General features: G+C 42.1%; 2 protein-coding genes across 2 annotated transcripts in view; both read left to right on the top strand.

Annotated features, from left to right (window-relative positions):
• The first annotated feature begins 320 nt into the window (after positions 1-320).
• abrab (actin binding Rho activating protein b) lies at positions 321-3,022 on the top strand. Its single transcript, XM_083926305.1, has 2 exons — positions 321-1,170; positions 2,402-3,022. Exons 1-2 carry the CDS (start codon positions 368-370, stop codon positions 2,883-2,885), a joined length of 1,287 nt encoding a protein of 428 aa, XP_083782431.1. The 5' UTR covers positions 321-367; the 3' UTR covers positions 2,886-3,022.
• A 3,280-nt stretch (positions 3,023-6,302) lies between these two features.
• Positions 6,303-15,083, top strand: part of samd12 (sterile alpha motif domain containing 12) — a 105,925-nt gene continuing 97,144 nt past the window's right edge. Inside the window, exon 1 of the mRNA XM_083926231.1 lies at positions 6,303-6,403. Within this exon, the coding sequence (XP_083782357.1) occupies positions 6,343-6,403 (61 nt within the window). The 5' untranslated portion in view covers positions 6,303-6,342. The remainder of the gene's footprint in view (positions 6,404-15,083) is intronic.

Here is a 15,083-nt window from a genome sequence, read left to right as displayed (position 1 = left end):
TATCAAGTTGTATGCCTTTAATGGTATTTGGCCTTTATATCAGTGCAGTTGCTAAGTTAGATTAGCACCCTGTGGTCTACTGCCCTGTTTACCTCTAGTTACGAGCTCCACAATCTGTGATGAAACATGAGTCCGTAGGGGTTACCGGTGTCAGGGAAAGACGATCAGCCTGGGATGGCTCGAATACTTTCCACCGTCATGTTAGGGTTTGCTCTCCCCCTTTTAGAGCTGTAGCTGGGAGCGTGAGGGTAGGAAGCAGCAGAGGGAGAAAAAGTTACAGAAAAGAAAGATTTAAACAGACAGGAGATGGATATGGTCAGGCTAATCTGACAGCTGTTAAAGAGGATCACTTAGCAGGATCATAATTATGTCTGACAAACAAAATGGCCAAAGGAAGCCATCCACCAACAAGAACATCAAGAAGCTGCGCGCTATTAGCATGGTGTGCAGTCTGACGGGCAGCTGGCAGCAGTGGGTGACGGAGAACGAGAACAAGCAGGCCAGTGAACCCAGCGGCTGGGCTCCATCTTTGCCAGGAGAACCATCAGAAACACCCAAAAAGACATGGGCTCCAAAAAAGAAGCCTCCTCCCACTCAGATTCAGCCAACAGAAGCTTCTCAAAATCATGATATCAGTTCTGGAGATGCTCAAAAGACATTTACTCCTCACAAGGAGACCAAAGATGCATCCAAGACCGAGGAGGTTAAAACCTCAGCCGAGCCACCATCTCGCATCAAGGTAAAGCAAGTGGTGAAAACCGTGACCAGCGGGGTACAGGAGAAAAGCGCTGGCATCGGGCTCCTGGCCGAGAAGATCAAGAAGGAGTCTCTGCCATCAGATGATGAGATTGACAGGCTTCTGAAGAAGAAAAGCTCTCCTACATGCCGCAGAAAATGCTCCAACATGGTATCGTCTCTGACTAAAAGCTGGAAGCAGGTGGAGAAAGAGCAGAAAGAGCAGAAGCTTGGAAACGAGGCAGGAGGACCAGGAGGGGGACGGACCTGTGGTGAAGATGAAGATGACAGTGGACATCCGGAGGCAGAGAAAGAGAGACTGGACATAGAGGGTGTTCAAACACACACCACAAGCTTTTTGAAAGGAGCAGAGCAAAACGTCTTTGAAGGAGACTCAGATTCAGCGCTGAGGATTAAAAGACCCTCAGTACCAACGTGAGTTTAATCAATCAGTGTGATTCATTTTTAAGTTTTTCAGTAGAGAGGAGAAGTTGTTTTACACAAAATGGGTTTTAGAATTCTAAACCTACTGTGATCTTCCTTATGAAACAGGATATTGACACAAGACATTTGACAGCCAGGGATCAATCTTAACCGTAAATCCATGATAGTTGTGGAGAGAAAGGAAACTTGATTTGGCAGGATGGACAGGGCGTCAGGACTGTTGAAACATTTGTGATGACTTTATTAGTTGAATGTAATTATGCTCCATGAGGTCACAGATTAAGATGGGGAGTCTTCCAGGAAGTACTGGTTTCCACAAAGATCAAGTTCCTATTCCATGACAACTTTAAAACACACAGTCGAAGTGTATCTAGAGAAGTTGATCTTACAGTATTTTGGTTTCAAACCGCAGCATATTTGAAAGACAGGACACATGGTCTCATAAGAGAACAGGGAGGTTTCCTTCTTAGAATAATGAACATTTACTTTACTTGAACTACATTTACTTTTTGATTCTTGTGTTTAAGCATTAAAACTACTTTTACGATACAGTCCAATATAACAGGCTACAGAATAATACTGTACTGATGCAACACAGCACCATACAATAGGATACATTGCAATGCAATGCACTGCGACACGATACAACAAATTATGATATGATACGATACGATACGATACAATACAGCATGATATGATACGATACGGCATGATACGACACAACACATCACACCACGCCACGATACGCCTTGATACGACACGATATGATACGATACAGCGTGATAAGACACGACACAAAATGACACAACACAACACCTCATGCCGCGTCACGACACGTCATGCCACGTCATGCCACGCCACGCCACGTCACGTCACGTCACGTCACGTCACGCCACGTCACGCCACGTCACGCCACGTCACGCCACGTCACGCCACGTCACGTCACGTCACATCACTTCACATCACGCCACGTCACGCCACGTCACGCCACGCCAAGATACGACACGATACGACACGACACGATATGACAAGATGCAATACAACACGACATGACGCGGCACGAAACAATAAAATACAAAATGACCCAATACGATATACTTTACTGTCCAAGTAAGGAAATTTTTCAAATGCTGCACACACCACAGATATCATAAGCTGCCTCCACAACGCTGCTTGTGTTGTATGTTTATTCTGTTGTCATATAATCTGACATCCCTCTCAGGTACAAAAAGGAAGCTGAGGATGCCAACAAGATCAACGCCCTCTCCAAGAAATACAGCGCTGTCGGAAACCTTAAGAGCCGCTGGCACAACTGGGCCTCAGAGCACACGGTTAACCAGAAACTGAACCCCTTCAGTGAATATTTCGACCATGATTACTCTATGTCCCTTCGTCTCCAAAAGGGCGAAGAGGGTTACGGACGCCCCAAGGAGGGTACTAAAACTGCAGAGAGAGCCAAACGCGCAGAGCAACACATCCACCGTGAGATAGCCGACATGTGTTATGTGATCAGGACTATGGCCGATCCGGATGCAGACGGAAAGACCCGCATCACCTTTGGACAGCTGTTTGACAGATACGTTCGGATCTCTGATAAGGTGGTGGGGATTCTGATGAGAGCCAGGAAACACGGGAAGGTGGCGTTTGAAGGGGAGATGCTGTGGCAAGGCCAGGATGATGGAGTGATAATAACGTTGCTGGTGTGATGTTAACACCTAGGTCAAAGATGTACAAATACTCTTACAGCTTCTTGTGAAATAACCTTAGTCATTATCAAGCAGGGCTAAGAGGAGGATTTAAAATACAGTTTTACCCGGGTCTGTTCAGGGGACACCAGCAGAACAACATGAAAGGAATATGGAGACTGATAAGTCATTGTGGAATATCCAAACAAACGTTTTGCTGCTATTTTTGAAGATACTTGAAGACTCTTTCTTTCTGTGTTGTGGACATTTGAGCTGTAGCTGTCGTGGAATATGTTTTGAGAAAGTTAGTAAAAGGAAGTTCTATTCATTTAGAGTTGATTCTCATACCAACACGTCCCTTTTGCACTTTCTTTATGGCGTACGTTCATGAGATACTTTATTAGCCTGTGTGTTAATGTAACAAATCTCCAGCAGCTTTGCAGTAATAGTGTAGCACAGTACCGGTAATTCAAACACGGGTTGGGTTTCACTGTCTGAATACCTGCAGTTCAGCAGTCATTCTACTGTACCTGGCACAATGCAGAGGAAGAGCAGACCACAGCACTTTAAATCTCAGGGCCTCTTAGACCGAGCCCGTAATGATTAATGTAAAGGGTGAGCGACTTGGGAAAAGGGAAAACTTGTCTTTTCACATCAAGTTATGGAGTGTTAGAATCTATTGCACAGCGTTGACAGATGATCCCCTTTTAAGTTGATATGGTGAACTTGCTTGCAAAGAGTTGCTTATTTACACATTTGGCAGATACGGAGCAACATTATTATTCAATTGGAGTGGCTTTTGTGGCCACCTGATGAATGTCAGTACAATAGCCACTCTCTTTGAGTTCTGTTTTTGGTCTCTACCCACCCCTATATGAAATATCTGGTTCTTTAACTACCAAAGAAATCTGTGCTTTCTTTCCATCCCACGTTGATCAAAACATTCAGATTTGATCTCATATGAGCAGTGTGATATGGTGATGTGATTATCTGGGAAACAAGATCATCAAGTAAATGTGATTTCACCCACGACAACATAAACGGGCTGTGGACATACATAGCTTCATTGTAGAGCGGAACGTTTTTTGGGTTGTTTTACTTACTTCCTTGACTTTAACACAAATTGCACAGTGTAATTGTACTTATTTAACAATTGGCATTCATTCATAAAATACAAATGTCTCTATTTTTAGTAAGCCTGAACTTATGACTCACATTTCCCTCTCATTATGACCAACAGGACACACACACACTTACTTTACATGATTTTTATCATCCAGAGTCAGAGAAACCCTTCAGACAGGCTGAGCAGACCTTAAAACAAAAGAGGTAACCAGGAAGAACACAGGTGTGCATACCAACAGACACACCTTTCACTCACCACACAAAAGAAATATGCTGAAAACAACAGAGAGACTTCCTCATACTGTCCTACAGTATCTGTCTATCACTCCAGGGTAGCAGTAACGATTATGTCACAATACCATGACACAGGCAGATAGGTAGACCGGCCCCCTTGGTGACACTTGGTTTTGTTTATTAGTGTAGTACCTGCAATGCAGTGTTTCATGTCTCCCCTTGGAGATATTTTATCCTTGACTAACTTGCAGAAAGTATGTTTACAGACAGGAAGAAAAGTTTTACGTTCAGAGCAGGTGTGTCATATCAGATCAGTAAACACACCAAAGAGGATTTATGGTCTTTATTGTAGCTGTCACTTTGACCAGAGGATTATGGTATGCACATTTAGACACAGCCATTGTAAAAAAAAAAAATCTATTGTTTGAGTGAATGAACAGAATGACGTTCAGACAGGTAAGTATGACAAACTCAAACAACAACATCAAAGTTACTATGGGTGCAACTTCACTGGTCAAATAACAATAATGGCCACACATCAAACAAGATTTATTCTCTCTCTCTCTCTCTCTCTCTCTCTCTCTCTCGTCAGCAAACATTGTGAAAACTACAAGAAAATTAAAAGATAAAAAGTAACAAATGTATACCTTTCAGCCATTTTAAAATCTCTCAAGCTAGTTCATAGGTAAATAGTGGCCATTGATAACATGCCCAAACACACACACAAATACACACACACACACACAAACACACACACACACACACACACACACACACACACACACACACACACACACACACACACACACACACACACACACACACACACACACACACACACACACACACATATACAGAATACAAATCACATTCTCCATGTATAGGCACATCAACAAACATTATACCCAAATATAAAACTACTGGAAGACAATATAGGCCTACATGTGGACCTCTTGAATGCAGAATTATGTCATTTTGGGGCGTATGTCTTGCCTCTGCATCAATGCTGGTTTGAACAAATAATGCCACAGTTGTGCCATTTAACCTGCCTTAAATAAACTCTGGTCAAGTGACCACATACACTTTACATTAAGCATTTCAATCAAACATGTCTCTGGCAGTTACAGTGGCTGTTTGGGCACTAAAACAGAGTCAAATAAAAGAAAGAGGTAGAGTGGTGAATCTGGCTTTTCAATCAGATCCCAGAAAGCATTGAGCCTACACTTCCCAGGATCCTTTGAGGCGCGGCAGCAGAAGCAGCAGCAGCTGTGCGCTCTCCGGCTTGCCCGCAGCCAAAGTGATGATAACACGCCAAACAAGGTACAATGAGAGAGCGTTGAGTTTTGACATCTCTGCCTGCTCCCCTGCGAGTGATGCCCACATCTGAGGAGTAGCGTTATGGCTCTCCAAGGTAAGACGCTGCACCTTGTGCTGTCCACGACGGCACTTCCGTCTTTTGTGTCCGTCTTTCAAAGATAAGCGACAATAGTTGGAGTTCTCGTGATGAGAGGAGCTGTGTGGTGTGTGCATGGCTCCGCACGGATACAGTCGGGTCACCTGTGATTGGATGCTGTTGCAGCCTCTGTTACCTCCGCGTTACGTGCACTGTCTGCTGCTGTTATTACACTGTACATGTGAAAGGGTATACTGCTGACATTCACTTTGATGGTACATGATCCCACAGCATAAAGGCTCGTGGTAACGCGCAGCCTCTTTGTTGACTGTAGACTGTTTTCTGTGTGTGCGCGCCTGGCTGACAGCTCGATGGGAGTCAAAGCGGTTAACAGGTCCACTTATTCTGCATGATCATCCCCGGCGTGTCGTGCACTTTGTGTTCTCTGGAGGATACTTCAGGGGCTCTCTATGAGAATTTGTCTTTTTTTTTAGATCATATTCCCCGGGTTTTTTTTTCCCTGTGTTGTGGCGCAACAGAGCGCCAGTGGTCTGCCGGTGCGTCCATAACACCAGTCCGGTTGAGCGTGCTCATCTGGCAGCAGGTGGTGTGACATGTGGACCGGTGGAAGTCACCCGCCTCTCCCCGTGATTGTCGGTACATTATAGGCGTGCTCGCTCCGGACATCAGAGGTGAGAGAACAAAAGTGACTGTCAGTGACTCGAGATGCTCGGCCAGTCTCCTCACCTTATCGGGGGCATCTTGTGGATCCAGAATCCAATGAGAGGTATGTTGGAGATGGAGGGGAGAAGGGGGTGTCACATGCATGTAATGGGATTAGCTCTCTGCCTTCAAAGGCTTTTCCAGTCCTGTGTGTGTGTGTTTGTGTGTGTGTGTGGCTCCATGCAGGTATGATTGGTATGATTGGTATGAGGCACTCCTGCATACCTGCCCTAGATCAGGTTCTCTGACAGCAATTACAGGCCATTTTATACACATTGTCCACACTTAATGCTGTTTGACCTGAACCCATCTCACCTGTTCTTGTGAGATGTCTAAAAGTGGGCTGTAGACTTGTCACGTTGTGTTTGTCAGTCGTTATTTATATGTGCTGGCATTGACAGCACAGATTGAAGCTGATTGTTGTTGTCCTGCTGCAGCATGACGCCTCACGTTTTAAGGCCCTAAAAATGGAAATGTGAAACTGCTTATCTCCTGTTTTGCAGTGTTTTATTCCAGGGTCTGCTGACATTTATAGGGTATAATTTTAATCCAATGTTTGTACTATGAACAGGGTTAGGTGTGCACTTGAGGACCAGCCTCTCAACCAATCTATTTGTGCCCTTCTTGCTCTGATGTTGTTGTAGCTTCTTTATGGTGCTGACCTACAGGTGTAAAGCTTGAAATGCGTCTTTAATGATACAGTAAGCACAGCAGCTATAACACTGCCATCCTTCCAGCAGCATATCCCTCTGACTGTATAGTTTCATTCATGCATCTCTTGAGATTCATCTTTTCAAAGCAGTAAAGAGGGAGGCGGGTGCTGAAGCTGCCTGCAGATGCACACTTTGTTCCAGAGCTGAATGGTTTATCTGTCATCCAGTTTTATCCATGCCTTCATCTCTTTTTGTTTTTTGGGGGGATGGGAATAAAAACAGTGGGTTAGTATTGTAACAGTATCTGCAACTTCATGATTTTCATCAGACTATTTCACACGCAGAATAATCTCACAATAACTCAGATACCAGAGGGCACAAATGCCTTTTTAGCAATAGGATGCAATTATTATTATTATTGTTTTTTTCCTTTGTTATTGCTGCGGAAATGCAAACACTAAGCGTGAAATACAGCGTCAATACAATTTGTGACTTGAGCAGCTCAAGGAGCGATAGGACAACTCGGTGCCCTCAAATGTGATTCACTGACTTGTGTCACTGAGGGGGATGAGTTATGAGTCACATCCCTATCCCCTCAAGCCACTATAACTAATATGTCTGCCAGAATTAGGGCGAAAAACTGCACTTCTAAACACACAAGGTCAGATTTTGCTAGAGCAGCCAAAACATCCCATACAGCCCTACAGCTGAAATACAACACTTTGAAATACTTTCTCCTTGAAGACAGTGATGATAGTGCTCTGCCTCACTGAGAAAAGTAAAGTCAGATAGGATTCAATGGTGGAAAGTTACCAAGAATATTTACTTAAGTATGTAGTTTCAGGTACTTGTCTTTGATTGCTTCTGTTTTTCTGATATTTGTACTTCGTTACATTTCAGATTTCTTTCCAGCTTTAAATGTTATATTGAAAATACACAACATACTTAGAAAACACACCACATTTGCATGGTCTTGGCTTGTGGCCTTCATAAAAAAACCTGTGTCCAGTTGGAGACCTTCAGATGTATAAGTTGTAAGAAGCTTCTCCAAAGAATATTTTTGGGGCTTTCAGAAGATCGGTGGTTCGATCCGTGGCTCATCCGCTCCACATTTCCAAGTGTCCTTGGGCAAGACACTCAACTGCAGATTGCTCCCTGTGCTGTGCATGGGTGTGTGTATGTGGTTTGAATGATTAGGTCAGAAGACTAGAAAGGTGCTATGTATGTAAAAATCCCTTTGCCATTTACAATTTACCAAAATTTCCCATCTAAACTTCTGAGATGGTTTCAGTTAGTTTGTAGCCTGAGAGGTCCAAATGTCCAATATTTCTAATTTCCTGCCTCATTCATCATCTCATGACCACTACAATTTATTCTGGGATACTGTGAGGAGGTCAGGAACATGTTGGCTTATTAACAGCCTGCTAATATAATGTTTCATTTTTGAATTGTTTAATTTCTGAATTCATTATTTGTATTTTGCTCTGCTCTGAACCCAGTAGTTCATTGATGGGGAATTCATATTTGGACAATCAGCTTCCTTTCATCAAGTAAAATCACATTTTTTGGTTACAGCTTGTAGATGCGTCACATTGCAGACATTTTAAATCATAGTTAACGTCATACATTGAATACCTGAGGGGTTAATAACAAGGCTATATTTTTACATTTTTCATTGATATATGTTAGAGATTGAATGGTTACTTGATTCGTCAAATAGATTAAGTGTAAATGGAAGTTACATCTCTGTCTCCTAGCATCTATGCCGTAGATTCTATGAGCATGTTAAGCATCATCCTGTTTTGTTCTGTTTCTCTCCTTCCCGCTGAGATAATAATACCTTTAGCGAAGATGACAATAACCGATTGGTTTGCACACTGATGATGGAAATTGTCCACAGTTAGATAAACAAGTCCTGCCTTCTTAGCTTGGCTCTGATTAAAACTGGTTGTCTTTATTTCTCTGCGATACAAGCAAAGCTCTCCCTGTGGATGGGAAACAGCTCCCTGCTGCACCATCACCTTTAAATTAAGAAGTGACGTTTGAGAGAAATCACAACAACTCTGCCGTGTCACTGTTTTCTGTTCCAGTGCTCCACCAACCCCTCTAAGACAAAAGAATATTCGTCAGGTATTTAATAATTTACAACACATGAGAAGACAATAAGCTATTTTAGGCAGTAGCACTTTGGAAAGTGCCTTTCACCATTTGAGCGTTACTTTTGGGGCACTGAGCTTCACTTCACTTAGCCGTTTGGAAAAATCAGTCCTGTCCTGTGCAAGATGACACAAAACTCCACAAATATTTCCTGATAATATTAAGTGCTTTCACGTGGTTTGATTTACACACCAGAGAATGCTTTAATCAGCTTCCTTTAGTTCAGACTCTACAACATGAATTGTGTATTGCTTTATTGTGCGAGCATCTTTTTCTGTATTTTAAATTGAATACCTCGTTGCATGTTCTTTTAAAGCCTTGCGTGGACATTAAATGCTTGAAGAATATGTTGTGCTGGTGGTGTGTCACTAAATGTGTGGCTCTGCCTGACACATTTATTATAATTGCAAGAGGTGTGAGTCAAGATTCCTCTTAAACATTCATGTGCACGTGCAGCTGCTTCGAAAACTCTTCTAATCACAGAGACAGATTCATTCACCTGACTCGACAGATGGTTTGTTTCACAGAACCATCTGAGAGGCCGTCATTTGAAACTGCTTGAAAAAAGGGAGGCCCTTTCAAAACATGCCTAGCAGGTGAGTGGATGGACCATTTGTCTATCATCGGCTGCTGGTCACTCAGAAGAAGAGGGGAAACATATTTTTCATCGAGAAAAGCATTCAGTGGCGTTCTTTGTTCTTCTTTCAATGAAAAAAAATACTCTTTAGTCCTGATACAACTGATGCTATTTCATCATCTATGCTAACCTCTTTAGGGGCCGCCATTGTTGAACGAACAGTCATCGTCATGTGTGATCTTGCATGATCGCGAAAATACCGAATGATATTGCTTTTAATTGTGCTAATTAGGCACAGCAGTTGCACTACATACTGACAGGCCTCAGCTCAGTTGGAGACATAGTGTCAAGTACTGTTGCCTCATAACAGCTAATATGGATGATTTAATGACTGATACTATCTTTAGCCTAAACCATATTGACTGAGGGCAGGGTTATACTAGAAAAGAACTGCTTTGTACAAAGTCAAGAGGGTTGAGTGAAAAGCCAGCCATTGTCATAGGGAACATTTTAAGACAGTCTATCCTGGAAGGCATTCGTAGTGTTGTACTCAAGTGACAAAAGTGACAAAATAAAAAATAAAAGAAAGCTAGAGAGACAAGTTAAAACGCCGGCTCTTTTCTCACCGGCACGCAGCGGGCTAATAACGGAGTGAAGTGGTTGTAAACGTCAGATTCCTTGTTTGTTTTGGAAAGTTACAGAAGTGGCCCTTCTGTCACACCCTCCTGTATTCCGACGTTGGAAATGTGTGAGGTAGGTTCAGATAGATGACGCTGATACTGTACTGGCACCTTAAGGCTGCGTTCAGACCAACAATAGCATTGTGTCAAAGAAGAAGTGGTGTCGTTAATTCTGATGAGACCACCACGTTTGCATAGAAGGGGTAACGGGGGAAGCGCGTGACCTTTTACGGCTGGATGATGTCCAAAATCTTCTACCCTGATATGTCATTTCATATACTTGTAATTCTATGTTTTGCTCCAGCTTTGCTCCCGTGTGCAAGGATCAAAATGCAAAGGTCCACTTGATGTAGACATGTTGTTGTACCGCAGTTCGGTCGCTGGTTTTCGACAAGAAATAAGGTAGACATTTGAATATCTTTTGGATGATTTATAACATCATATCGCCCTAGCCCTACCTTGTAGCATGAAATGTGTGGCATTATGTTAATTCTAGTGCTTACTTTGACAATGTCAGGACAGAGGAGAAAAATATTGCTGCTGTGATGTTGAACTTTCCAGGGTTGCCTCAAAGGCGTATCATTTTTTTCCCAGCTTCACCTGTAGCGGCCCCATTTTCATCACACGGTGCTAGCTGAGGTAATCCTTTTTGGATTTATTGGACACTTGGCTGCATAGAGACAAACAGGACAGAAAGAGGGGTATGATGACATGCAACAAAGGCCTCTTGTGGAATTAGACCATTAATATTGTGGTTTTATGGTGTGCATCTTAACCACACAGTCACCATTATTTTCAGTCTGAATGCATGCTGATGTCATATAAGGCTGGCTATAAAAAGGCTGCGTGACCTTAGGGCAGTAATGAAAAGCTAGTTTTATATTGGCATTCATAAGCCTGTGACAAAAGGATGTGTGTACTGTATGCATGCACAAACATAAAAAAGAGCCCATTTCCAACCACAGCAGTGTTTATGCCCTGTGGCAGAGGTTGTTCATTTCACTCCTTCTCTCTTGCCTCCATGCTTCCTTGATATGTCCTGCCCCCGCTCTGCCTGCCTGTGCACCCATTCATAAAACTCCTCTCAAATAAATCCTCAGAATCTGGCCCAGGAATGGAATTAGTTGGAGTAAACATGTTTATTCAAGTCGGTGGAATAGGATTACATTTTAGTCAGGCTAATCAGGAGTTGCTACGCTGAGGGAGCATCTTACCCAACCTTACTCAGCAGGAACGTTGTTAAGATGACAGAAGATGTAGCAAATGTCATCAGAGGGTGGTGTTGTATAATCGTCCCTTGGGTGGACCTACAACCATCTCTGATGCACCACACTAAAGTGCTGTTGCCTGGAAGTTAGTATGAGAGCTCAGCAGAATATAAAAATAGAAAATAAGAATAGAAAAAAAAAGTATGAGTGGGCACTCAGTTGTCCTGCAGCAATGTCAGCTTTCACATGTTAGACCTTCATCAACAGACTTCCAGACAGAGAGAGTTACATATCCTATCTTGTACCTGGAGAGAATCTGTCTGACAAATGTCAGGGGTTTACTCATTACAATTCTATCGGATTTGTCTCAGGCCTGAGTGCTTCGGCTGGCTCAGCCTGTATCCCTGTCTGTCCGCTGGAGCGAAAACAAGAGAAGGTTAAGCCAATTGAGTCTTGTGCTCTGGTGGATAAACCTGACAGACTCTTTGTTTTCAAGCAACTCTAGTTTATTTTCACTCAGTTAAACCAGAATATGTGGGAATGGACACGAGTAAAATACCAATAAGCTGACATCAAGGCAACAAATACAAACCTTAGAGGAAAGGGCTGTTAAATCTCAGGTTGAGCATATAACATGGGTAAACTTGTGTCACTAATGTTCTCTGTGTGTGTGTTTTCTTGTTTACCATGGTGAGGTATCAAAGACATAGCTGTCTACGAATTACTGTTGTTTTTTACCAGTGCTTTTCCTACTGTGACATGCAAAAACATCCTCTGTGAAAGAGGCATATCAGTTGATCAAATGTTTATTTAATTTACAGAAAGTTAATGGGGGACAAAAGTTTTTGTCAAAAATGCAAAAAAACTCTCTGGTTTTAGCTTTTCATGTGTCAATATTTGCTGGTTTTCCACTTCTTCTTGATCCTAAACTGAATATCTTTTGGTTTTGATCGGTTGGTGGGAAAAAGCAAAGTCATTTGAGGACATTACATTGGGCTCTGGGAAATTATAATAGACATTTTATTGCATTTCACCCATTAGATTGCACTTCATATCCTGTGCACCACCGTAGTTACAAACTGACTTATTTGAGCCCCCCCCCCCCCCAACTATGCTTTTTAACTGTCTTTCTGAGATGAGAAGAGGCTTAGCGTAGCGTGAAGACTGGAAACAGGGAAACTGCTAGCCCCCTCAAAACATGTTGTTTTTACACTTAAATACTTACGGATTAAACAAACCAGATATAAGATATTATGTCATCTATAGAGGTGCTCTAAGGTGGATTTTGATACCTTCAGACAAACAAGGCCAGCTGTTTCCTAGTTTCTAGTCTTTATGCTAAGCTACGCTAACTGGCTGCTGGCTTTAGAAGTTAACGTTAAATTAAATTTGAAAAATAAACGTCCCAAAATACCAGCTCCAAAACTATTCTCCATTCTTCAACAGAACAGTAGCGCTGATACTGCACCATAACTTAATCCAAGTAAGTTTGATATAACTGGTACTAGTTCTGGAAAAACTAACTCTTTTACTTTAGAGCAGAACGACATTCCTAAGATTTAAATAATTTTAGCTTAAATAACCACAGCCCAGAATACTGAATACAGCCAACTGGAAACGGTTTCTTTGACTTAAAAGCACCAGTGTTATTTTCATATTCATGTCACACCTGCACTAAGACTTCTCATTCATTTTGTCACATAGCCTCAGGATGCTTTGTGCTACAGCTCAATCAACTTGAGTTATAAGCCAATTTCCATATCAGCGCTTGACATACTTGAACATACCGAGGCAACTTCACAGTGATTAAAAAGGGGAAAGTGGCAGATTTTTGACATTTAGATCTGATGAATATGCAGGTGAGTGAAGACAAAATGATGAGAGTTGTGTAAGTTTGTTTTGTCTTTCTTTAATTCATATCCTCTACAGCGTCCGACCTCTATTTAGGACTTTTTTTTCAAAGCACTGTAACATTAACTTGATTGACAGTGTGGGTCCTTATGTGTCACCAAACAGAACAGAACCAAATCTTCTGTACACGGTATCTTTATTGACCTTCATGACGTAGAGCCATAGGCAAATTCAACTTGGGAGTAGATACATTTTACTGAAATTTGCAGTCGTTCGATCACTTCACCATGGTAAAGCACTTCCAGTCCTTTTGTACGCCTCTCTTCTCTCTCACAAACGTCGACCTTTGTGCTTTTTGTGAAATATTCGGCATCATTTGGCACCCTGTTGTTCCGAGGGCAGAAACTTGGCGGTGTGTCAGCTCCAGTCCCTGATGACCGTGAGTTTCTCGAGGCTCTTTTCTTGCTGACTGATTGAAGCTGCAGATCTGAGGCGGTTTGTGTGTCACTGAGCGGGCACAGATGGAGGGAGTCAATGTCAGGTGAAGACAGTCATTATGTGGCATGGTGTAGCAGGGCTGCAGCGTTGATTCCACTGACTTCTTTTAAGGTGGAACATTTTCTATGTAGTTTTAGACAACCATGCTGCTTATACATGGGGCTGCAACACAAAATATTGATTCATTAATCAGTTAGTTGTTGTTTGGTCTATAAAATGGTGAAAAATGTTGATCAGTGTTTCTCAAAGCCCAAGATGACGTCCTCAAATGTCTTGTTTTGTCCACAGCTCAAAGATAGGATAAGATAAGATACTGTACGATAAGATATTAGTCCCACAACGGGGAAATTTCTTTTTTACCACAGCAATGTGGGAAGCAAACATTGAAGACGCATTAATAAGAAACAATAACTTGTAGAAATATAAAAAAATCAGAGAATTTGGATTTTTTTTCTTTAAAAATTACTAAAAAGGATTATCAGATTATCAGAATAGTTGCTGTTTCATTTAATAGTTAAAAACTTGTCAATTAATCATCAAGCTCCACTTATATTAGCTACATGAGGAAATGTTTGCATATGCTTGAGAGCTGTGAAGAAAGTCCATTAAAGTCAGACATTCTCTGGTTGTGTTATTCTCAGAAGTACTATGGCAAGTTGGGATGCAACAATCTGAAATCACGGTCGTGAAACAGCTGGATGGCTTTCTGAAAGTGCAGACCAAAACAGCTATATGTAATGTTCCCATGCAGCAGAGCTAATTACAACACTACGAAACGACTACTACTTAAATCAGGCACTTAAAGAAAACCATTGTGAAGGGGGTATGACTCGTTCTGAGCAGCTCACGTGAAATCTGCAGCAAAACAGCAGGAGATGTTTAGTTTTCCTACAAAAAAAACGAAACTGTCAGATTTGCGCTTTGAGCAGTGGTTATGTTCACAGATGGAGGTGGGCGCAGTAATCACTAGTGTCTGCATGCTAGCCATATATTGAGTATATTATCTGAGGTACTGAGAACACAGATACATAACTCAGAAGCCAAGATTTACGGCAAATGCAGAGTTGACTTTGTTGATGGTCCAAACAAAAACATGGTACAGCAGCAGTCAGGCAGCCAG

This window comes from Echiichthys vipera, assembly GCF_963691815.1.
Source record: "Echiichthys vipera genome assembly, chromosome: 13".
In the NCBI taxonomy this organism is placed as follows: domain Eukaryota; kingdom Metazoa; phylum Chordata; class Actinopteri; order Perciformes; family Trachinidae; genus Echiichthys; species Echiichthys vipera.
The sequence above is the reverse complement of the archived record's forward strand: the minus strand, read 5'-3'. Positions and strand labels throughout refer to the sequence as shown.